A 25,983-nucleotide genomic window follows, 5' to 3' on the forward strand; every position below is an offset into this window, starting at 1 on the left:
GTGTGTGTGTGTTGTGTGGTCCTGCTATGCTCTTGGTTGTCCCTATGGGCTGGCTCCCTGTGTGCATGACCTGAATGAACCTACAGAACTTACAACTCACCTCCTATCATTACAGCGTAAAACCATAGCCCTTACACTCTGATCACAGGCCTTGCCAGATACAACAGGTATGATCTGGGACTGGCTTTGTAAATTAACACTTGAAAAAAGTTGAAGGGTGGGATAAGACATAGATATTGTTCTCCATTTGTCTTCACCCTATCCCTTCAACCAGGGCTATAGCCTTAACCGCCAAGCCAGCTTTCATAAACTTGATGAAGAGTCTGACCCTGGTCCTTTATGTCATCATGAGACCTAAACATCACCATTCAACTCAAATGTGAATTTGATTGAAGGGTCGCACTGGTACATGGATGTGCCCTGTGTTGCCTCAACTGGCCTTCCTGTTAAGGCAAGGGTTGATTTCAAGGTTTCAGTGCTAACCTACAAAGCATTACATGGGCTTGCTCCTACCTATCTTTCCGATTTGGTCCTGCCGTACATACCTACACGTATGCTACGGTCACAAGACGCATGGCCTGCCTAATTGTCCCTAGAATTTCTTAAGCAAACAGCTGGAGGCAGGGCTTCTCCTTATAGAGCTCAATTTTTTATGGAAATGGTCTGCCTACCCATGTGAGAGATGCAGACTCGGTCTCAACCTTTAAGTCTTTACTGAAGACTCAATCTCTTCAGTAGGTCATATGATTGAGTGTAGTCTGGCCCAGGAGTGTGAAGGTTGAACAGAAAAGAGTCTGGAGCAACGACCGCCCTTGCTGTCTCTCTGCCCGGCCGGTACCCTCTATCCACTGGATTTCTTCTGCCTCTAACCTAATTACAGGGGCTGAGTCACTGTGCTTACTTGGTGCTCTTCCATGCCGTCCTAGGAGGGGTGCGTCACTTGAGTGGGTTGAGTCACTGACGGGAATTCCCTTCTGGTCTGGGTTGGCGCCCCCTTGGGTTGTTGACCGTGGCGGAGATCTTTGTGGGCAATACTCGGCCTTTGTTCAGGATGGTAAGTTGGTGGTTGAAAAGATATCCCTCTACGCGGTGTGGGGGCTGTGCTTTTGGGGGGGGGGGAAAGTCCGTCGGGTGGGGCACAGTGTTCTCCTGACCCCTCCTGTTCTCAGCCTCCAGTATTTATGCTGGCAGTAGTTTATGTGTCGGGGGGTTAGGGCCAGTCTGGTTATATCTGGAGTAACTTCTACCTGTCTTATCCGGTGTACTGTGTGAATTTAAGTATGGCTCTCTCTAATTCTCTCTTTCTCTGCTTTCTTTCTCTCTCTCGGAGTGACCCTGTAGCCCTAGGGACCATGCCTCTGTAGGACTTACCTGGCATGATGCCTCCTTGCTGTCCCCAGTCCACCTGGCGTCGCTGCTGCTTCAGTTTCAACTGTTTCTGTCTGCGGCTATGGAACCCTGACCTGTTCACGAGGACGTGCTACCTTGTCCAAGACCTGCCTGTGTTTCAACTCTCTAGAGACAGCAGGAGCGGTAAAGATACTCTTAATGACTCGGCTATGAAAACCAATCTGACATTTTACTCACCCTGGGGTGCTGACTTGTTGCACCCTCGGAACAACTACTGTGTTATTATTATTATTTGACATGAGGGGGGGCACCCCACACTTCCACGTGGACTGAAGCTGCACAAGCCTCTTGCAATCTCACTGTGATACACACAAACAGAGAAATGTGAAGAAAATAACTTTCTAACATTGGAATGAATGGAAAAGTCCAAATAGAAAATGATTGTATGAAACACAACTGATGGGCTACAGAGGATTCAATCATTTTATAGAAGTTGAACTTTATGAAGCGTTGTGGTTTTCATTGTTTCAAGGCCACACATACTGTACTGTTAAATATACCATATGATACTATGAAGTTGGGTGTGGTTATTTTCTTGGCGGCGTCATCTAATTAAAACCATCCAAAATGATAGCAGAATATACAACTCTGGATAGATCGTCAAATCTACATAAAAGTAACTCATATTTATTAATGTCTTCTGAACTAATGGTAGTGCTCAAAACTCAAACAAAACTCAAATACTGAGAGACATCACTGACCTTATATCCTCCCTGCAAGTCAAGCATCATCAAAAAGAAATGCAGCATTTCAAACTCCTAGTATTTATGCAAAGCTCTCTCCATAACAATAGACAACATTTAATTTGCATGACTTCATTAAAAGCACAAATGTCTTTTATCCATATACAGCCGGCATATGTTGTGAAAGACGAACAACACATAAATCAACTCATACACTACTGGACCAACTAATAGGCTATACACTGAGTAATCGCTGGAGCCAGATGGACTAATTGACTAACTGTTAAGTTGATTTTGCTTGGCTAACTGGAGAAAACCTGCCTGGAGGTCAGTCCACTTTAATTACTGAACTTCTATTAAAAACCAAGATGGCTGCTTCTGCAACTGCCACCCACAGGGGGACGGTGGTTAGTGTCAGGGTCACAGCATGTGCAAGTCTGGACCACGGCACAAATTACAGGGGAATCCCTGGTTCATGTGTCAGGTGACCATTATCCAACGATTTCCAACTGTTTTACACACAGGAGGAGGCCAGGCATTTGGACATGTTAAAGGATCAAGTAGTTTCACTCGTCAGATCTCCTGCAGGAAGGACTTTTGGGAATGGGGAATTATTTCAGTGATTTTAAGTATGGCATATAAGATCCATTGGAAAGCTTASATTAAAGCATTTAGGCATGCATAGAGAAGTAGACTACCATTTAGTTTTACCGCAGGTCCCCCGTGGAGAAACAGTGGCGCCTTGTCAAAGACTGAAAAATTGCAACAGAACAATTTCACTAAAGGAACCCTTTGAGGAAGTCCAAATGCCTATTTGTTGCCAATTGGACCGGCCTCTAAAATCACCCTTTCTTTCCTGTGCTCTTGGCAATGCATTGTCCCCTTGACAGCCTTTGGCTAACTCCATTCTGTCTTAATCAGATTTGCCATCCTGTGTGCKTATCAAGGTTCTTTACTTTTTTTCCTGACTTGTTCATTACAGCTTGATCTCCTGGGGGTGTATTACGTAAAGGTGTATTCCTTCAGATATTCTGTCCAAAAACATGTTGGGCAGACTTTTGTTTGTGTACACGTGTACATGTGTGTACTATATTCTCAAAAACTCTCTTTATGTGCTCTATGTCACCCATGACTGTCATTAATTTACGATGTTGTAAAATCATGAGATATTTGTCCCATTTTTGTATGGTATGTGTTAGTTGCTCCTATGTCATATTCTTTCAATTTAATTGCTTGATTTTATTCAGTATTGATAGATATGTTCTTGGAATTTTAGAGACCACACAGCTTCTTATTACATTACTTTATCGAAGCATCTATTATCGGCGTCTGTTAACCTCCTCTTTATATGGGGGGTAGAGAGGTCTGGGCGAGGCAGCAGCAGTGGGGAGCAGGGGCACGCGGGTGGCTTTCTAATGGTAGCAGAGGTTTACGGCCACTTAGAGTTGCGCCATGTGCAGCATCTAGGCACTCAGATCATTATCAGTGGACCTGTCTATCCAGGGTCAATGACAAAGGCACAATGCACACATGCACGCAGGCGTCCGCTTTCATCCCCTGCATATATAATAGAGCTGCTGCTGTGTAATAAAACATGTAGATAAATTAAGTGAACAGACACGAAGGCAGCAATTACATAAAAAAAGGTCCATGTAGTCCTGTGTAGGAGAGGAGGAAGAGGAGGAGGAGAAAACTGGAGGGGAGGAAGAGCAGGTGTAGGAGGAGGAGGAGGAGGAGAAAGTGGAGGGGAGGAGAACGTGGAGGTGGAGAAAGAGCAGGTATAGGAGAGGAGGAGGAGGAGCAGAAGGAGCAGAAGGAGGAGGAAGAGAAAGTGGAGGGGGAGGAAGAGCAGGTGTAGGAGGAGGAGGAGGAGGTGCAGAAGGAGGAGGAGGAGAAAGTGGATCGGGAGGAGAAAGTGGAGGGGAGGAAGAGAATGTGTAGGAGGAGAAGGAAGAGGGGATGAGAGAAGGGGAAGGGGAGAAGGGGGAGTGGGAGGAGGAAGCGGAGAAGGAGGAGAAGGAGGAGGAGAAGAAGGAGGAGGAGAAAGTGGAGGGCTAGGAGGAGAAGGTTTAGGAGGAGGCGGAGGAGGAAGAGGAGTAAGAGGGGGATGGGGAGGAGGAGCAGGTAACGGAGGAGGCGGAAGAGGGGGAGGATGTGGAGGAGGAAGCGGAGGAGGAGGAAGAGGAGGGGCTTCTCAGCCTTGAGTTGTTGATATATTGTGTAAATGCAATCAGTTTGAGACATGAGGCATTGTCAATTTTGCAACACAATAATTTATTGTCATGCCAATAAAGGGGCAATCAGCAGTTGCTACATTCATTTTTGGACGTGTAAATTGATTCTACAAGAATATACTGTAACTTCTTATGTGCTTATTCACACATCAACTTAGACAGATACAGATACTGTATGTTGGCCGGCAGTGTCGTTGTCAGTTTGAATCTCCTGGACCTCTATCCTCATCAGTATGCTGTATCCACACCATCACAAATGGCTACATAATGCTGGGAGGCATGGACACTATTGAGAGAGGCCTTTGGTCTCCTCTGGTTCTTTGATGCCATTTCTCCTCCCACTCACCTACCTGTTTTGCTGGTTTCAGATGCAGCATGCATAACGAGATGTGAGAGGACTGGAGCACCAGTCTGGAACCACAGACGATGGGCAGCAGATGTCCTGCGAGACTTCCTTGGCACCCAAGCTTTGATAACCCCATCGGGGGTGGGGTGGAGGGAGGTCTGTGGGTCTCTCCCCCTACGTGTGTGCAGTGGTGTAAAGTACTTAAGTAAAAATACTTTAAAGTGCTACTTAAGCAGTTTTTGGGGGTCTCTCTACTTTACTATTTAAATGTTTGACTACTTTTACTTTTACTTCACTACCTTCCTAAAGAAAATAATGTACTTTTTACTATACAGTCGTGGCCAAACGTTTTGAGAATGACACAAATATACATTTTCACAAAGTCTGCTGCCTCAAGTTTGTATGATGGCAACTTGCATATACTCCAGAATGTTATGAAAAGTGATCAGATGAATTGCAATTAATTGCAAAGTCCCTCTTTGCCATGCAAATGAACTGAATCCCATAAAAACATTTCCAATGCACTTCAGCCCTGCCACAAAAGGACCAGCTGACATCATGTCAGTGATTCTCTCGTTAACACAGGTGTGAGTGTTGATGAGGACAAGGCTGGAGATCACTCTGTCATGCTGATTGAGTTCTGATTAACTGGAAGCTTCAAAAGGAGGGTGGTGCTTGGAATCATTGTTCTTCCTCTGTCAACCATGGTTACCTGCAAGGAAACACATGCTGTCATCATTTCTTTGTACAAAAAGGGCTTCACAGGCAAGGATATTGTTGCCAGTAAGATCGCACCTAAATCAACCATTTATCGGATCATCAAGAACTTCAAGGAGAGCAGTTCAATTGTTGTGAAGAATTCTTCAGGGCGCCCAAGAAAGTCCAGCAAGCGCCAGAACCGTCTCCTAAAGTTGATTCAGCTGCAGGATCGGGGCACACCAGTACAGAGCTTGCTCAGGAATGGCAGCAGGCAGGTGTGAGTGCAAGCAGGTGTGAGTGCAAGACTTTTGGAGGATGGCCTGATGTCAAGAAGGGCAGCAAAGAAGCCATTTCTCTCCAGGAAAAACATCAGGGACAGACTGATATTCTGCAAAAGGTACAGGGATTGAACTGCTGAGGACTGGGGTAAAGTCATTTTCTCTGATGAATCCCCTTTCCGATTGTTTGGGGCATCTGGAAAAAAGCTTGTCCGGAGAAGACAAGGTGAGCGCTACCATCAGTCCTGTGTCATGCCAACAGTAAAGCATCCTGAGACCATTCATGTGTGGGTTGCTTCTCAGCCAAGGGAGTGGGCTCTCTCACAATTTTGCCTAAGAACACAGTCATGAATAAAGAATTGTACCAACTTCTCCAACCATCCAGGAACAGTTTGGTGACGAACAATGTCTTTTCCAGCATGATGGAGCACCTTGCCATAAGGCAAAAGTGATAACTAAGTGGCTCGGAACAAAACATCGATATTTTGGGTCCATGGCCAGGAAACTCCCCAGACCTTAATCCCATTGAGAACTTGTGGTCAATCCTCAAGAAGCGGTGGACAAACGAAACCCCACAAATTCTGACAAACTCCAAGCATTGATTATGCAAGAATGGGCTGCCATCAGTCAGGATGTGGCCCAGAAGTTAATTGACAGCATGCCAGGGCGGATTGCAGAGGTCTTGAAAAAGAATGGTCAACACTGCAAATATTGACTCTTTGCATCAACTTCATGTAATTGTCAATAAAAGCCTTTGGGACACTTATGACATGCTTGTAATTATACTTCAGTATTCCATAGTAACATCTGACAAAAATATCTAAAGACACTGAAGCAGAAAACTTTGTGGAAGTTAATATTTGTGTCATTCTCTTTTGGCCATGACTGTATACATTTTCCTTGACACCCAAAATTACTTGTTACAATTTGAATGCTTAGCAGGACAGGAAATGGTCCAATTCACACACATCAATAGAACATCCCTGGTCATCCCTAGTGCCTTTTATCTGGCAGACTCACMAAACACAAATGCTTCATTTTAAATGATGTGTTGGAGTGTGCCCCTGGCTATCCGTAAATAAAAGAAATACAAGAAAATCATGCCGTCTGGTTTGCTTAATATAATGAATGTGAAATGATTAATACTATTACTTTTGATACTTAAATATCAAAAGTAAATGTCATTTCTAAAACATACTTAAGTATATTAAAACCCTAATTCTTTTAGACTTTTACTCAAGTAGTATTTTACTTGGTGACTTCCATTTCACTTGAGTCATTTTCTATTAAGGTATCTTTACTTTTACTCAAGTATGACAACTTTTCCACCACTGCGTGTGTGTGTGTATAGAGAACAGCCAGTGTGTCTGGGGAAATCAAGGCGGAAAAGGGGTCCCCTCTCCTCTCCTCTCCACTGTGTGATGCAAGAGGCTGACTGATGGGCCTAACATAATCACCACATCCATGCAGGGAGCGTCACAGCTCTTCATTATCCAGGTCGCGAATGCATCTTTTCCCCCTGTTCCAGCGGCTGCAAGGTCAGGCTACAAGCAGTGCCATCAATCACAGCAACACTCTGGTTGTGTCCCAAATGCCACCCTATTCCTTATATAGTGCACAACTTTTGACCGGAGCCATTTGTGCCCTGGTCAAAAGTAGTACACTATATAGGGAATAGGGTGCCATTTGGGACATAACCTCTGGATGGCTGAGTCCATCCAGATCCAGGCCTTGCAATCCTCAATTCCCATCCCACGCCGGGGTGCACTGTACTGCATGCACAGTGAGAGCTATAGTAACAGCAGCACAGTAGTGTGTGTGTGTGTGCGTGTGTGGGTGTGGGTGTGGGTGTGGGTGTGTGTGTGTGTGTGTGTGTGTGTGTGTGTGTGTGTGTGTGTGTGTGTGCGTGCGTGCGAACGTGTGTGTGTGTGTGTGTGTGCACGCCTCAAATAGGTAGCAGCACAGACAGGCAGACAGAGCAGGAGTGGGCTGGGGGATCTGTCACTCCGAAGCTTTAACACTTTAACAGTAAAACTGGGGATTAGGATTGAATAGTATAAACGCGGCAGAGTGACAGCTTGGAGGTGCAGATTCAGTGGTATATGTTTGAAGTTTTCTGTATCTGTGTGTGTGTGTTTAGGGGGAGGTGTAGTGGGGAGGATAAACCTCAACATGCTAAACAATATGCAAGTTAGCATTGAGCTGACTACCAGTCAACTAAGGTCACTAAGGAAGTACAACAACACTTACTAATATGCTAACCAGGGGTTGGAAATGGTTCAGGGAACAGAACAGAAAACCATAAAATAAAAWWAAAAATTCAAGGAAAAGAAATGGAACCTGGAACGAAAGTGATCCACATCTTCCAGAACAGAACCATTACTTTTAAAAGCATGGGAACCGGTTAATAACGTTAAAATATGTTCCAGGCCTTTTTTTCTAGTCCCACAACAAAACACAACAAAGTGCCGATACAAATCCTTCACTCCGTCATTCAGAGACTTATTCCAATGTCTGCTTGCAAGCTGAAAATCTTGACATGTGTGTATTTAGGCTTCTCCCCTCTCAGAAGCATAGGCTACTGTACTGATATTACAAGCTTCATTCAGAAGATGGGGAGATAGATTTCTTTATTTGCAAGAGAGGAATGGATTCACTTTTTCAAAGCTAGTTAAGGATACTATAGGCCTACTTATCACGTTCACATTGGTTGTACTAACATACAAAAATGTAAGACGTGTATTTAATTCTTGTGCCACTCTGCACATACAAGATTGTTAGTTAACTAGCTCAAGCTTGTTAGCTAGCTAGCTCAAAGGACATTCAAAGTTCCTCAATAGAAGCCGCTCCTACTAGGTATAATTCTGTGGACCTAATTCAGATAATGCATGTCATAACAAGATGCCCAGTGCTTCAAGCCTCCTCCTCAAACCTCTCTTGCTCTCTCCCCACCCGCAAAATTTCTGTTGCATCTTTCGCCATAGGCTACACTACACTCCATCACGCATGTAAACAACTAGCTTGCCTACTCTATCTGCACTGTTTTGTAAAGTAATTTAATGAGCTAAATGTAAAAAAAAAATGTTGATTTCACAGGTTAAAAAGGAACAGAAAGGAACTGTCACGCCTTGACCTTAGAGAGCATTTTTTATGTCTCTATTTGGTTTGGTCAGGGTGTGATTTGGGTGGGCATTCTATGTTCTTTATTTCTATGATTTGTGCCAGGTATGGTTCTCAATCAGGGACAGCTGTCTATCGTTGTCTCTAATTGGGAATCATACTTAGGCAGCATGTTTTGCCACCTTAGGTTGTGGGATGTTGTTTTTTGTTAGATCTGTGTAGCCATCAAGACGTGATGTTCGTTGTTATTTTTGTTGTTTTGCTTGGTGTTCGGTTTTAATAAAGAAGCATGAACACGTACCACGCTGCACCTTGGTCTCATCCTTCCGACGGGCGTTACAGGAACGATATAAACCGGTACTTTTTTTTGCTTCGAACCGGTTCAGAACTTTATTATGCTGGTCTGAACAGTGGAAAAAAACGAAAAAACAAATGGTTCTGTTGGAAACAAAAACATTAGAAAGAAATGCTACCAATGATTTGCTAATAAGTATTATTATAACTATAGCCACATATTGGGGTGGAAACTCATTTGTTACCAGCATTTGCTAATGCCCATTTGCCATGATGTTTAATACAAAGGATCCTAGCCTTGCTGAGTCTACTATGGGTGGTTTCACAGTACTGAGCAGACAAACAGACAGACAGAGAGAGAAAAGAGAGAGTGTGTGTGTGTGTTTGTGTGTGAGTGTGTGTGTGTGTGTGTGTGAGAGAGAGAGAGTTTCTACGAAACAGAGACACCTAGAGATGGGTGCCAGAATGAAACAGAGACACCTAGAGATGGGTGCCAGAACAAAACAGAGACTCCTAGAGATGGGTGCCAGAACAAAACAGAGACACCTAGAGATGGGTGCCAGAACAAAACAGAGACACTTAGAGATGGGTGCCAGATGAAACAGAGACTCCTAGAGATGGGTGCCAGAACGAAACAGAGACTCCTAGAGATGGGTGCCAGAATGAAACAGAGACTCCTAGGGATGGGTGCCAGAACGAAACAGAGACTCCCAGAGATGGGTGCCAGAACGAAACAGAGACTCCTAGAGATGGGTGCCAGAACAAAACAGAGACTCCTAGAGATGGGTGCCAGAACAAACACAGAGACACCTTAGAGACTGGTGCCAGAACAAACACAGAACACCTAGAGATGGGTGCCAGACACAAAACAGAGACACCTAGATGATGGGGTGCCAGAACAAACAGAGAACACCTAGAGATGGGTGCCAGAACAAAACAGAGACTCCTAGAGATGGGTGCCAGAACAAAACAGAGACTCCTAGAGATGGGTGCCAGAACGAAACAGAGACTCCTAGAGATGGGTGCCAGAACAAAACAGAGACTCCTAGAGATGGGTTCCAGAACAAAACAGAGACTCCTAGAGATGGGTGCCAGAACAAAACAGAGACTCGGTTAGGTTAGAGATAGGTTTGAGATAAAAAGCTTTAGTAATTAACAGACTATGCTAAGACTTCTTTATGAATACTGCCTTGTACAATCTGTAAATAACAAAAGAAACAGCAAAAGCTAGATATTATTGACATGTGGGTTGTTCAATGTTGCAGTTCACTGTCTCCTTGCATGTTCCTAGGGCATTCTAAAATGGCGGTGCAGATTTAGTAGGTGCTGCTGAGGGCCCCCAGGCATCGTGTTGGTGGMGGAGTGGGCTTACTGCTGCTGCAGAGAGACGCTACTGAAATTGTCAGTGAATGTTAATCAGTCTGGAGATTTATCTCAACACAACCTACTCACGGAAGTCCTTATAGGAAAAGAGGATGTTTATTCCAAACTGCTATGATTGAAAACATTATTCCTTCTTTGACTTGACCTGGAATAAGGTTAGTCCTGAGGAGAGGGCTACCCTCTTAGATAAAAAAGGTGCTATCTAGAACCTAAAAGGGTTCTTCGGCTGTCTCCATAAGAGAACCCTTTGAAGAACCATTTTTGGCTCAGGGAAGAACCCTTTTGGGTTCCAATGTATAACCAAAAGGGTTCTCCTATTGGGCCAGCCGGATACCCTTTTGGAACCTTTTTTCTAAAAGTGTATACATACATAGTATTAATTCACTCGGAGTTCCCCAGAGAATTGTGAAACCAGTGGAGGCTGGTGGGAGGAGCTATAGGAGGACGGGGTCATTGTAATGGCTAGAATGGAAAAACTGGAACGGGGAGTCAAACATGTGGTTTCCGTATGCTTYATTTGTTTGATACCGCTCTATTTATTACATTCCTGCCATTACAATAAGCCAGTCCTATAGCTCCTCCCACCAGCCTCTACTGGGTAATATGCGGAGTCATGTATTTAGATAAATATATAGCTCTGGTTATATTGTCCCAGTGTGGCTATATACTACTGCAGAAAGGAGGCGCATGGCTCCCAATGGGTTAATATACAACCAATCCTGAAACGCAACATCACTCAAACATATATTTTATGGACTTGCCTAGTTAAATAAAGGTCAAATTAAATTAAATTAAAATAAATATATGTTAATCAATAGGCATTGCTAGTCTCCCCAACTCAATATGTTATTGATGGCTAAACAATGACAAACAATTCTGCTGCCATGTTCCTTGCCAGCCAAAGGAACCCAGCCATTTGTACACCCGCTTACAGGGTCATCACCTTCATCCATCCAATTAACAACAGCTGCCAAGCAGGCCATGTGTGTGTGTGTTGCTGTTTGGTGTGTGTGTGTGTGGTTGTGTGTGTGTGTGTGTGTGTGTTGTGTGTGTGTGTGTGTGTGTGTGTGTGTGTGTGTGTGTGTGTGTGTGTGTGTGTGTGTGTGTGTGTGTGTGTGTGTGTGTGTGTGTGTGTGTGTGTGTGTGTGTGTGTGTGTGTGTGTGTGTGGTGTGTGTGTGGTGTGTGTTTGTGCAATGTTACAACATTACCACTTCTAATGACAAACTACCAGAGCAACAACGCAGCACTTTCCTTCTTACTGCTGGAGTGAGGTTGGGTTTAGTGAAATCCTGAGTCAACACACATCACAGCACTGTAGTTCTACTGCTGGAGTGAGGTTGGGTTTAGTGAATCCTGAGTCAACACACATCACAGCACTGTAGTTCTTACTGCTGGAGTGAGGTTGGGTTTAGTGAATCCTGAGTCAACACACATCACAGCACTGTAGTTCTTACTGCTGGAGTGAGGTTGGGTTTAGTGAATCCTGAGTCAACACACATCACAGCACTGTAGTTCTTACTGCTGGAGTGAGGTTGGGTTTAGTGAATCCTGAGTCAACACACATCGCAGCCCTGTAGTTCTTACTGCTGGAGTGAGGTTGGGTTTAGTGAAATCCTGAGTCAACACACTCACAGCGCTGTAGTTCTTACTGCTGGAGTGGATTGGGTTTAGTGAATCCTGAGTCAACACACATCACAGCACTGTAGTTCTTACTGCTGGAGTGAGGTTGGGTTTAGTGAATCCTGAGTCACACACATCGCAGCCCTGTAGTTCTTACTGCTGGAGTGAGGTTGGGTTTAGTGAATCCTGAGTCAACACACATCACAGCACTGTAGTTCTTACTGCTGGAGTGAGGTTGGGTTTAGTGAATCCTGAGTCAACACACACACACAGCGTTGTAGTTCTTACTGCTGGAGTGAGGTTGGGTTTAGTGAAATCCTGAGTCAACACACATCGCGACACTGTAGTTCTTACTGCTGGAGTGAGGTTGGGTTTAGTGAATCCTGAGGTCAACAACAATCACAGCGCTGTAGTTCTTACTGCTGGAGTGAGGTTGGGTTTAGTGAATCCTGAGTCAACACACATCGCAGCGCTGTAGTTCTTAGGTCACAATTAAAAAGTCAATCTATAGGGGAAAGCCATGCTGTGCCAGAAGTTTTCAAAGAAAACTGGTTTAAGACGGAGCAGGGAGGATGATGAGGAAGCAACATGTGCGCTGAGGACAAATTCTGGGGAGACTTTGATATAAAGAGGCTCAGCAACACCACTATAATCTCAGGCAGGCAAATGTGTGACACTCTATAGGAAGCCAGTCTTGGGCATCATCACTGGGGAGGGAGTAGTGGAGTCTAAGGAGCTACAGTTGATATAATCCAGAAAACAGCAGTTTTACCGGCAGTGCCCAGCACCAATTTAAATATTATTTGTTGTTAAAGCATAAGGTCCTAAAGGTATATCTCTAAGTGTATGGACATTGTCCAGCACGGCTACATCCTGAAAACATCACAATGAAAGTCTACTGTAACAAGGCACATAGGTTATGTGTGTTATAGTGGCAACATACTGTATACATTATAATAACATAATCCTTTCCTTACTAATCTTTCAAATGTCCCAACCTTGTCCTCATTAATTCATCACTAACAAAACTGAAATCATGCACCGAAACCGTACACTGAAATCATGTAGAATCCCTAAAATCAAGTTAGTCTTAACAGCCTACTCTAAACCTGCCTCTCTAGAGGACAGCAGTTTTGCCTTAATCTCTTAACACCTGCTGTTAGTTGCAGGTAGTTGGAGATTTGCTTCGTCAGGTACTGGCAGAGCACATCCACTCCCAGGAAGATGGGAGGGGAAACTACGGCTGTGTCCCAAAAGGCTCCCTATTCCCATTATACTGCTCTGCTCATAGGGCTCTGGTCAAAAGTAGTGCACTATGTAGGGAATAGGGTGCCTTTTGGGGAGCAATCTACAGTATCTGGTGGTGCTGTCGTGTTATCACGTGGACATAAGTCAAACAGGGGGCATCGCGTTAAAGACAGGAGATGAGGAAATGTCAAAGTGCGTGGGAAGAACAGATTGAAGAAGAAGCTAGCAAACAAAGCGGGGTCTCGGTTTACAAGGTGGGTTGGATTACCGGGCTAGAGAGGGTCCAAACTGTTTATGCACAAGGCTGAGAAGTAGAGTGGCATCATTCCCAAGGCACAGATATGTAAAGTTTAACATGGCCACCACGCAATGTGATAGTTATCCCTTATCACAAATTAATCTGTTAGGCTGGAGTGATACAGTAGGCCCATCGTCCTTACATTCTCAGCGCAATTTAGTTGCCACCCAACCATGAACATCATTTGTTATTTCACCACATTCGTGTGGGAGGGTGTTTCTCGTTTTCCAATCAAGGAGACCAGAAAATAGGACCCATCTAGTCTGTGAAAGCTGTGAGTGATTACTAAAAACTAGAATTGGTTAACAGCCACCCTCTCTCTCAGTAGCTAGCTAAATGTCTCATGCTGTATCTCTTTCGATGTTAAATCGAATAAGTCTCACGTCGTTGAGCACAACCAGGAAGACTAACACTGGTCTATGGTGTAATTACTGCGTTCTGGGAGTAAATCAGAGTCAAATTCTACGGTCAATACCTGGCGTGTTAGAATACATTTCCCATCCACATCCCATGTTCGGGGCATTCATTTGAAAACAACATGGAACCCCAGGCAGAAACTGAATGTAGGAGAGGTTATCCATCCATACCTCTAAACAAAAGGAAAGGGGAAAATAGGAGGAAATACACTACAATGGCAAAAGTATGTGGACACCTGCTCGTCGAATATCTCATTCCAATTTTCTGGGAAGGCTTTCCACTAGATGTTGGACCATTGCTGCTGTGACTTGGTTCCATTATTCCTCCTCCCAACACTTTACAGTTGGCACTATGCATTCGGGCAGGTAGTGTTCTCCTGGCATCCGACAAAACCCGGATTCGTCTGTTGGACTGCCAAATGGTGAAGCGTGATTCATCACTCTAGAGAACGCGTATCCATTGCTCTAGAGTCGGGCGAGCTTTACACCACTCCAGTCAACGCTTGGCATTGCACATGGCGATCTTAGGCTTGTGTGTGGCTGCTRGGCCATGGAAACCCATTTCATTAAGCTGACGACAAACAATTATTGTGCTGACATTGCTTCTAGAGGCAGTTTGGGACTCGGAGAGAGTTTTGCTACCGAGGACAGACCACTTTTTACCGCGCTACCGCACCTCAGCACTCGGACGGTCTCGTTCTGTGAGCTTGTGTGGCCTACCCATTCACAGTTCGACTCTCTCTCTCTCTCTCTCTCTCTCTCTTCTCTCTCTCTCTCTCTCTCTCTCTCTCTCTCTCTCTCTCTCTCTCTCCTCCTCTCTCTCTCCCTCTTTCTCTCTCTCTCTCTCTCTCTCTCTCCTCTCTCTCTCTCTCTCTTCCTCTCTTCTCCTCTCTCTCTCTCTCTCTCTCTCTTTAGCACGCATCTCTCTCTCTCCCCCTCCCTTCCTCCCTCCTGACTTCCCTCTCCCTCCCTCTCTTTCAACTTCATACTCTCTCTCCCCCTCTCTCCCCCTCTTTCTCTCTCTCTTGACTTCCCTCTTTCACTGTCTTTTTCCATCTCTCTCCACCTCTCTCCCTCCCTCTCTCTCTCAACTTCCCTCTCTCTCGCTCCCTCTCTCTCTCTTTCACACCTTTCATTTTTCGAGTTCAAACGATCCTCCCTAACAGCGAGGTAGTCTGCAACACCCAGCCTTCTAAATTGGCAGTGCCAGACAAGTAAAGATTTTCAATTGAACTGCGCATCTCATTTTGGCCCCTCGGGGCAAACGATCTTTATTGAATGCTAGCAATTAGCATTCACCTGTTTAATTAATTCTGTAAGAAGTGTCTGTCTACTCTAGCTGGCAGCTATCAGAGACACGGGGGCTGGGTGGGGGCTCCTTGGAGTCTTACTCTGACACCTCAAAGTTAACTATGCGGCAAAGAGAGAGCAATCCACCTCAAAGACTACTTGTGTAGAAGCGGAAAAAAGGGATTGTCTGGTATATGACAAAGACAAAACAGTGTGRGAACAAGCACCTTTTTCTAAGGTGTGATATGATGTCATCTGCCAGAAGTATGATAAATGACAAAACAATGTGCTGACAAGAGGTTTTCCATCGAAAGATAGTGAGCGAAGGATTAGCCATGTGAAAGAAGAAGAAGTGCCGAAGAGCATTACAGTCATTTGAATCGGAGGCAGAGCTGAAATGACATTGGGTTAAATGGAAATACTACTTTGATAAGGAGAAGTAATGATGGATGGTACTTGAACAATAGTAAAGTATCAGTTATTGGGGCAGCAGGTAGCGGCTAAGTGTGCTAGGCCAGTAACTGAAAGGTTGCTGGTTCGAGTCTCTGGCTAGAGAGTGTCTGATACATGACTAAATATTAAAATGTAAAGTTATCATTGTTTTGAAAAATGGGTAAAGAAAGCACATTTTTATGAAGATGATTCAACACAGACAACAGATTGTAATTCTTTGAAATGTGGTATTTTTCATGTTATTAGTTTAACACCAATCAAAGAAAATGCCAGATGACAATGTCACCCATTTTAAGTCCTCTAAATAATTAAAGTAATTTGCTCTTTCTTATTCTTTGTCTTTGCGGTGCAGATGAGTTGCACGTCACTGGCTGTAAACAACGTGCAATTAGAGGGTTTGAAAATGACAGGGGGACTTCAATACGAGACTTGGGTACCCAGACAGTTTAATGAACAAGCTTTGGCAGTGATCTTTGAAATGGGAAGCATACTAATGGATTATTGAACTGAAACTTGGAGAAATCATTGACTTGAAAATAAAGGAGCCTCCTTTGACACTTCAAGTTTTTTTTAAGGACTGTTTAACAATGAACCCGGCAGCAACAGCCACCGCCATGCCAGGGAGACACAGAGAGAGACTAGAGTATTGACCCAGAAAGTATTTACGCTTCTCTGAGATCCCTTAGACACTCTTCATCACCTTCGTATTCAATTAAAGGGAAAGAAGTGACGCTGCATTTGATCGGAAACCCATTGAACAAAAAGAGATGCTAACAGCTCTGGGGTCCTGGGAGGTGGACAGACGGCATAGCCAATTGAGTTAATATTCTGGTAACCACTTTAGCCTGCTAGTTTAATGCTCTATAACTTGTCATAAGAATGTATGATCAATTCAACATATATAGGTATACATGCATATAGAATACTGCCCTACATAGGTAAAATGCAGTAACTACATACTTGTAGTCTCTGCAAAATCTGACTTCAAAGACTTTTTGTCTAGACAGACAGCAATTTCTGATACTTCATGATATATTCTGATCAACTGGCTTGTTCTTGTGTCAGGAAGCTAAATACCACAATCAGATAATATACCTGGCAATTACAACAGATCAAAGATTTTTGACCAAATTCGTAGTTACTGCGTATTGCCTTTGAAGGGAAGCATAGCTCACACGTAAACATCTAACCATCTTTTTTAAAGCAACACATTTATTCTATCTCTCCTATATAGTGTGTGCTCAGACATTACCTAGAGGAAAGAGGCTTTGAGAGGGTTATTACTGGACATGACAGAGAGATGAAATGGGCAATAAAGTTAATTACTGCAGAGCAGAATAACACCAGCCTGTATCTGGTCAAATGGAAGGATGCCGACTGACATCACAGCAGAGTTGACCATGTTGTCATGTATTCACCTGTGTGTCAGGGTCATAATTCATACCCGCTTGTTAGCTGTCTTTCACCATGCCCACCGTGCTCCCTCTCCACCCAAGGCCTAGCCACTTTATACTTATAACTGACATGGCATTGTGGTCAGAAATAGCCTCGGGGCTGGCTGGCTGCAGATGGTGCCTTATGCTTTCAGTTAGTGTCCATTTTCTTTATTAATCCATATTTTATTACAGGGTGAATTGGAGGTGACTATTAACTGTCAGTCAAACCAAACCCAGGGATGACAGGCAGTCGGGTTGGTCTGAGGGAGGGAGGAGAGATGGGTTCGACCATTGAGATCCTATTAAATGACAACCTGCGTTCAAATAGTATTTGTTTGCCTTTCAAATACTTTAGCTGTGCTTGATCGAGCTTGTCTGACAGAATGGAACCAATGGAATAGTCCCCGCCCATCTGACACTCCAGACAGAGCTCAATCAAATAAAGTTATTTCAAATACTATTTGAACCCATGTCTGCATGGTGTTCTTCAAGGAGGTGTGCCGTCTTAGGTGAACTAGGACACGTAAACCTTCATAGGAGGAAATTAATATAATATCTTACTTAACTAATTTTCCCTCTCTTACAGACGTTAGTGAGAGACTGCATTGTCAGAATGTTGAGGATTACACACAAAKAGGACATTAGAACTTTGAGAGGAAAGGCAATCTTACATGAACAACACTGTGACATCCTGGAGGCTTTGGCAACGGCATGAAGGATCCTGATTACGCGGAACGTGTCCATAAGCAGCGCCAAGATAATTACGCCGCATGTCTAAAAAATAGCCAGTTTTCTGTCACTTTTAGAAGACAGATTGGCTGATGGGAGAGAAAGTGGAGAGAGGGAAGGAGGAGAGAGGGAAAGAGAAGGAGAGAGGGATAGAGAAACCTAAAGGCTTGCTATATGCAGTGATTGACTTCATTGCCTATTTCCTCTCTCATTCATGCCCAAAGTTGTTTTTCTCTGTAATGTCTGAGTACACACTATAGAAGAGAGCTATCTTAAATATGTCATGCTTTAAATGGGTTGATGGTTAGAAAGAACATAACCACTCAATTCTGGAACTGGGAGTCTTAGTAAACAACAAGCTTGTCAACTGAGAATGTGCAATTGTCTATAGTCCAACCAAAGAGCTACAAATTATGTTTGAATTTTAAAGTGGCAATCAGCAGTTGAAAAAATAACAAAGCGTCCTCCCCACCATTGTTTCAATACAAAGATGAGGGATGGGTCAGGAGAAATGTAACCTCTCTAAAATTCATAGACAGAGCTATGGATGCAAGGATTGACCATCCATGATATCTAAATGATAGTTTTAACCATGTTTTGTTTACATGTACTTTGTTTACAAATATTGGAGAAAAACAAGCTTATATTTTGGTTTCTGATGAGGTACGAAAGTTTAACTGAAGTTCATGAAGCATTTATAAGTTATATTCTTCAATAATCAATGTGCACATATAATTAATTCAGCCCAAAAATGGATGTAGCAACTGCAGATTGACACTTTAAGCATTCTAACATCCATAATGTCTCCCCCACGTTTATTAAAACTAACACCAACACACAAGCTGTTCTCCCTGAAATTCTTTCGGAACATTAGAATCAATGGAATTTGTGTGTAAAGACATAGGATCTTAATATGAGCCAGTTTGCTACAGTAGGAAAATAATATTGTAGCAACAAGAAATGTGAATTATTATTTGGATTGTAATTAATGGACATTTTTGTAGGCGTTGATACATTTTTCATTAGAGCAAATCAAGTCTGAAATTTCTAAGTGGAAATTACAAACTTTAGAAGCCTTTTTAAAACTCAAATACATTACAAGTTTGCATTTCCTGCAAAATTCTCAGCAACGAAAAGGGATCAAATTAAGATCCGACATCTATATGCGACAATGAATGCATTTCACATGAGGATAGTATGCATCTTTCACATATGTGGCAGCAGATGTAATATTCACTGACTAGATTAGATGCCTGAGTGCTTTCAGCTAGCTCCTAGCATAATGGCACACATTCTGCAACTTTACCAAAATGCACTGCTCTAGGAATGCAATGTCCTCGCAAACACAAGCCTCCAGAATTGTGGTTTGATTATTCTGAGGTTATTTGTAACGGTTCCAGCTTCTAGCCTTTGAACGAGCTACTCTCCTCCTCATAAAACATATCTCATTTTTCCTTCGCTGTTTTACAATCAATATTCTTGCTTCCTTTTTGACACCAGAAATATAAAATCTAACGGTAGTTTATATGATGTGAATGGATAGATTATACTTTCTTTATTTCTCTATTCCGTGCTTTATTTAGAGGGCTGCAAAAAAGAACATCAAATACACTTTTGTTTGTATTGATTGAAGACAAAACCATACAACTTCCTTTTAGCCTCAATAGTGCTACCCTCCCCAAAATAGGCAATAAACTCTGAAGTAATATCTTGAAAAACGCAATATGCAACCATTTCAAATATTTCACATGACTGGGCAGGGGTGCAGCCATAGGTGGGCTTTGGAGGCCCACCCACTGGGGAGCCAGGACCTGCCAATCAGAATTTGTTTTTTATACCACAAAAGGGCTTTATTACAGACAGAAATATCTGGATGTGGAGGTCCTGGGCTGGCGTGGTTACACATGCTGTGGTTGTGAGGCCGGTTGGACGTACTGCCAAATTCTCTAAAATGACTATGGAGGCAGTTTATGGTAGAGAAATTAACATAAAATTCTCTAGCAAACGCTTTGGTGGACATTCCTGCAGTCAGCATGCCAATTGCACGCTCCCTCAAAACTTGAGACATCTGTGGCATTGTGTTGTGTGACAAAACTGCACATTTTAAAGTGGCCTTTTCTTGTCCCCAGCACAAGGTGCATCTTTGTAATGATCATGCTGTTAATCAGCTTTTTGATATGCCACACCTGTCAGATAGATGGATCACTAACAGGGATGTAAACATATTTGTGCAGAAAATTTGAGGGAAATATGGGACCAAACACAACACAAGACATGTTTTGTCCATGTAGTGTCCATGTAAAAAAAAAAAATCCTGCTATTTCGATCATCTCTCAGATATAGGAGAGACACTTTAGAACAAACTTACTTTTGATGTGTTTTGGGACTATCTGTTGTTCCGTGTAGTGAATCTGTTATTCATGTATTTGTATGGGCTAATAGCAGTAAGGCCAAATGTTTCTTTCATTAAATAATGGTTATCATATAAAAAAATATATACTTCAAGGGGCCTTAATATTCAAAATCAAATAGCTAAACAATCCTTGGTATGACCTTCTTAAAACAATTCCTTATAGCTTTGTAGAACCCCCCCCCCCCCATTAAAATACTCCATCTATGCCTGTTTGAGCATGCCTGGCTTAATTAACCAATAGAAACTTTAAAAAAAAAAATGCAAACCCCGCCCAGACTCAAGCAAACCCTCAACGTATTTGAAAATAATTTTCAAGAATCCAGGTCTGATTGCCCAGCAGGCAAATCTCCCACAGCTTGTTAGCTGCAAGGTATAATACTGTAGGACAGGCATGTTCATGTCCTATCAGCTGTGTGTGGTTTGATGGTTAAAGGCAAGTACATACTCTTGTTCATGTACTGCACTCTACAGTGATTTCTTATGGGTCAGTCAGAGGAAACATGTTTTTCTACAGCATATAATGTAAAACCACGTCAGAGGTTGATTATACGTTTTCTACACTGTGTTCTCATGAGTCAGGGAAGCCATGTACTCCTACAGAACGTAATGTAAACCAACCTCAGCAGAGATAGGATAGGTTTCCAATAGGGATTCACTCTCCAGTGAAACATCCACAGGTTAGGAAAGTGTACGTTCTAGCTAGCAGATTATTGACTGAAATACGGTAATGAGTGGAATCCATGATATCATAATACTTACATGATGATGAAGAGGAAGAGGATGAAGGTGATGATGATGATGAAGGTGATGATGATGATGCTGCTGCTGCTGATGATAAAGATGATGACAACTATACTGATGAAGATGAAGAAGAGAAGAACAAGTATTATATTCATATTCATAAAATCGGTAGCCGCAACCGCTACCTCGCTTTCTAATTGCCACCATCATCACCAATGTTATCAACTTAGCATACTCTAAAAGTGCCTCGGGATGTCCACTGAATAATTTACATCATAGGCATCCTTCATATGCAATACACTAGACTAGAGTCCAGCATGTATCATTAATCATAAACGATGAACTGGTACCCAGCGATGTAACGGATCCATATGAATGTACTCTTCCTCCCTGGTTCATATAGAATAAAGTCTATTATTTGAGAAATTACATGGTTTTCAAGATCTATCATGTTATATGAGCGTGAGAAATGCTTTTTGCAGCTGCAAATAAGACAATCTACCAAGTATGTGCAACTAAACAGTGAAGAAAGGGTTAAAAAGAAGACATTGCCCAGACCATACACTGACTACATAAGTCTGTCATCTCGAACACTCCTTAAATCAAGACCTACACTCGACACCTAACATTACTCAACACAGTCCTTACTTTAAAAAATCAACTGCATATAGAGCATGCAGAGTCAGGTTATACAACACAGTATCTACAGGCATCAAACACATCAGTCGCACAGTCTGTCAACCCCAGAGGTGTGTGTGTGTGCATCTTCTGTATATGTCTACACACAGTATGTGTGTGAGGAAGAGAAAGCAATTTTCCTGCAGCTGGAGCAGCTGAACTGTGTGCCGGCGCCCCCCTCCCCCAGCTGGGTGTAACTGCAGCCAGGGAGCCAGGGATGTGGTATGCCCAGGCGGGGAGGCCCGGGGGAGGGATGATACTCGCTGGAGGTGCAGGTGGAGGTGTTGTGAGCTCTAATAATGCAGAGCAGCATAGCCATGGTGAGGGGCAGATGCACGGAGAGAAGGACGACTCGTTGTGTTTGTGTTTTGGTTGTGTTGTTGTTTTTGTTTGTTGTTGGTTTTGGTTTGTGTTGTGTGTGGTGTGTGTGTGTTGGTGGTGTTGTGTGTGTGTGTGTGGTGTGGTGTGTGTGGTTGCCAGGGAGGAATGGTATGCGTGGCAGCATGACGATTGCACAATCCAGTACATCAATACAGTCCCGGCAGCAATAGGTGCTAGTCTTTCTGTTGAGAGTGAGAGGATATACAGAAGATCATCTGAACCAATGCCAAGGAGGCTGGATAGCTATGCAGTTTTCCATGTCTACTTAGACGTGAATATTTTTGTCTCACTGTCTTGTCTCAGTAGGTGGTGGTTACATCAGAAACAAAGAAAATAAAGCTCCGTTTTCCCCCTCAGTTTATCAGTGTCCATGATTGAATCCATGCTCCATGCCTCTAAATGAATCCGAGGCGGATCACAGTATTCAACAGGAAAAGACTCAAAGTCACAAATGGGATGTACAAAAGGGAATAAACAAAGCATTAAGAGAATGTTAGAAGTCATATTATCATTAGAAGTGTTATCAGACTGTGAAAGCATCAGGGTCTAATTGGCCATGGAAACCACATCTTTGTGAGTTGTGGTTGTGTGTGTGTGGTGTGTTGTGTTGTTGTTGTGTGTGTGTGTGTGTGTGTGTGGTGTGTGGTGTGTGTGTGTGTGTGTGTGTGTGTGTGTGTGTGTGTGTGTTGTGTGTGTGTGTGTGTGTGTGTGTGTGTGTGTGTGTGCTTTGAGCAGATCTAGTACTCAGTATTATAGTGGCTATAAAATCTATAATGAACCATGAGAGTTGTGGAAGCTGAAACAGTAGAGAATAAATGCTTTAGTTCAAGTGTGTTGCTAAGCAAAAATGGGAAGGTTAAAATAATTCCAATTTGGAAGCTGTGGTGGCTTATGCAACTTTAAAACGGCAGTGAATCCATTACATTATGTCATTGTAAAAAGCAGTGGATCCATTACTTTCTGGAGATGTACAGAACTTGGGGGAGTGTCTTGCTTCTTTCTCTAAAATTGTTGATGTAATTTCAATAACCCGAAAATTGCACCGAGTATCAAGGCTGTGAATGGATTCATGCTGGACAGGCGGGTGGGTAGTGGTTGAGTAGGCCTGGGGGACCAGAAGAAATATATGGGGAGGTAAATGACGTGACTGCAGACTGGGATCGTAATAGTGTAGCAGCATGGCAGAGGAGGGGCAGAGGAGAGGAGGGTGATAGGGGGGGGGCAGAGGGTGGCAGAGAGGAGGGGTAGAGAGAGATGGTGCCAGAGGAGGGGAAAGAGAGGAGGGTGAGAGGAGGGGCAGAGGAGGAGGGTGGCCGAGAGGGAGAAGAAGAGGGCGAAGGAGGGGCAAGAGGAGGGCAGAGGGGAGGAGGGTGGCAGAGGAGGGGCAGACAGAGGAGGGTGGCAGAGGAGGGGCAGTGGAGAGGAGGGTAGCAGAGGGGACTGGAGGGTAAGGATGGGTAGAGCGGTAGGATGTCTGTCTGAAGACTGGAGGGCTACACAGTTAGTTAGTCAGCTGACAGAGGAGAGGTAGAGGGGTAGGATGTTCTGTCTGAGACTGGAGGGCTACACAGTTAGTTAGTCAGCTTGACAGAGGAGGTAGAGGTAGGAGGTTCTGTCTGAAGACTGTAGGGCTACACAGTTAGTTAGTCAGCTGACAGAGGAGAGGTAGAGGGGTAGGAGGTTCTGTCTGAAGACTGGAGGGCTACACAGTTAGTTAGTCAGCTGACAGAGGAGAGGTAGAGGGGTAGGAGGTTCTGTCTGAAGACTGGAGGGCTACACAGTTAGTTAGTCAGCTGACAGAGGAGAGGTAGAAGGTCCATCATGGCTTAAAGCGGGGAAGACATTTGACCGCAAATTTGATTGACATTGTGTTTGTGTGTGAGTTGTGTTTGTTCTTCCTTAGCCTTGGATGAGGGTTAGGGGTGGGCTAGTCTACTTGGCATAGTCGTGGATTCTTGGAAATGCTAGATGTTTGTGCTTCCTTTATGCCAAGTTTCATGACACAGACTGTAATGCAGTTAACGTTTTAAAGGATGACTTGAAACATTCACATACTGTGTGTAATAAACATGCAGATGATGTTTTAACCATGTGTGCCTTTCTGTATACATGCTTTGCTCCTCACATGGACAATATGTCTGTCTGGCCTCAGGAGTCCAGTAGGCCTATACAGGGGTGTGGTGTGGTTTGATTAGATTCTGGTTTGATGTGGACTGATGGAGGTCTTTAGAAACATCAGGTCTATAACAATGTGTGGTTTTGATTAGATCGTGGTTTGATGTGGACTGATGAGGTTCTTAGAAAGAAACAGCAGGTCTATAACTGTGGTGTGTTTTGATACGATCTGGTTTGATGTGGACTGATGAGGTCTTTAGAAAACAGCAGGTCTATAACTGTGTGTGTTTTGATTAGATCTGGTTTGATGTGGACTGATGAGGTCCTTAGAGAACAGCAGGTCTATAACTGTGTGTGTTTTGATTAGATCTGGTTTGATGTGGACTGATGAGGTCCTTAGAGAACAGCAGGTCTAACAGTGGGAACTAATACAGTCAATAAAGCTCTTTAATGAAATAAAATACAAATTCAAACTCCCAGAGAGATCACCAGCTGGATCAGAAGCCATCACATCCAACATGAGTCTCTCAATCCTGTTCATTGGATGAGTGAATACAAGAGATAAACAACAGAAACAATGAGAGGGAATATAAGAAGAATATAAGGAGAAGAGAAGAACCTTACCTTCATAATATAATTTAAAGCCGTGAGCGCTCACAGCGAAGTCACTGGTAAGACGCAGGGAGAAGACGGACCCCGTGCTCGTGACTGGTGGTGGCATTGAGAATCCTGTTAACCTATGGCGAGAGAGGAGACGACAAATAAATCAGAATGATCTGAAAATCATACATTACACCAATCAGAATGATTTGGAGATGCCATTAACCAATAGCACACAGACACCAGTCAGAATAACCAATAAGATACTATTAATCAATAACTTACACCAATCAGAATGATCTGGAGATCGACATAAAACGCCAGTACTACCCTGACATGTCTCACCAAACAGTCAGCCTAATGTTGTGTAATTCAGCTAAAGCAGCTTAGTGGAGTTACAATACATTAAACACTTGGAGTCAGCAGCAGAATACTGAGTGTTGGAGTTACATTAAACACTTGGAGCCAGCAGCAGAGTACTGAGTAGTGGAGTTACATTAAACACTTGGAGCCAGCAGCAGAGCACTGAGTGGTGGAGTTACATTAAACACTGGAGCCAGCAGCAGAGCACTGAGTGGTGGAGTTACATTAAACACTGGAGCCAGCAGCAGAGCACTGAGTGGTGGAGTTACATTAAACACTTGGAGCCAGCAGCAGAGCACTGAGTGGTGGAGTTACATTAAACACTTNAGCACTGAGTGGTGGAGTTACATTAAACACTTGGAGCCAGCAGCAGAGCACTGAGTGGTGGAGTTACATTAAACACTTGGAGCCAGCAGCAGAGCGCTGAGTGGTGGAGTTACATTAAACACTTGGAGCCAGCAGCAGAGCACTGAGTGGTGGAGTTACATTAAACACTGGAGCCAGCAGCACAGTACTGAGAGGTGAATGGATCACCTTTAAATGTGTAGGGAGAATAGATCGATTCTACGGGCCCATTTCAAAGTAAAGATCATTATAACATTTCAAATGTACATGGGCTCAGGCTTATTTATGGGCTACACTAGCTCTGCTTGGAAGGCTATTAACATTTCACTAAAGTGATTTCTCCTCCAAAAAGCCATACTGTGAAGAGAGGTGAGAGAAATATACACATCAATAGAGGCCAGAATTAGAC

The 25,983-nt window shown here is 43.4% G+C and overlaps 1 protein-coding gene across 1 annotated transcript in view; it reads right to left on the reverse strand.

The window, feature by feature from the left end:
• LOC112067872 (CUB and sushi domain-containing protein 3-like) overlaps positions 1–24,997 on the reverse strand; it is a 161,072-nt gene extending 136,075 nt beyond the window's left edge. The window contains exon 1 of the mRNA XM_024134684.2: positions 24,891–24,997. Coding sequence (XP_023990452.2) covers positions 24,891–24,987 — 97 coding nt within the window. The 5' untranslated portion in view covers positions 24,988–24,997. The remainder of the gene's footprint in view (positions 1–24,890) is intronic.
• Between the last annotated feature and the right edge of the window lie 986 nt (positions 24,998–25,983).

Source organism: Salvelinus sp. IW2-2015, linkage group LG30 (assembly GCF_002910315.2).
Source record: "Salvelinus sp. IW2-2015 linkage group LG30, ASM291031v2, whole genome shotgun sequence".
Taxonomy (NCBI): Eukaryota; Metazoa; Chordata; class Actinopteri; order Salmoniformes; family Salmonidae; genus Salvelinus; species Salvelinus sp. IW2-2015.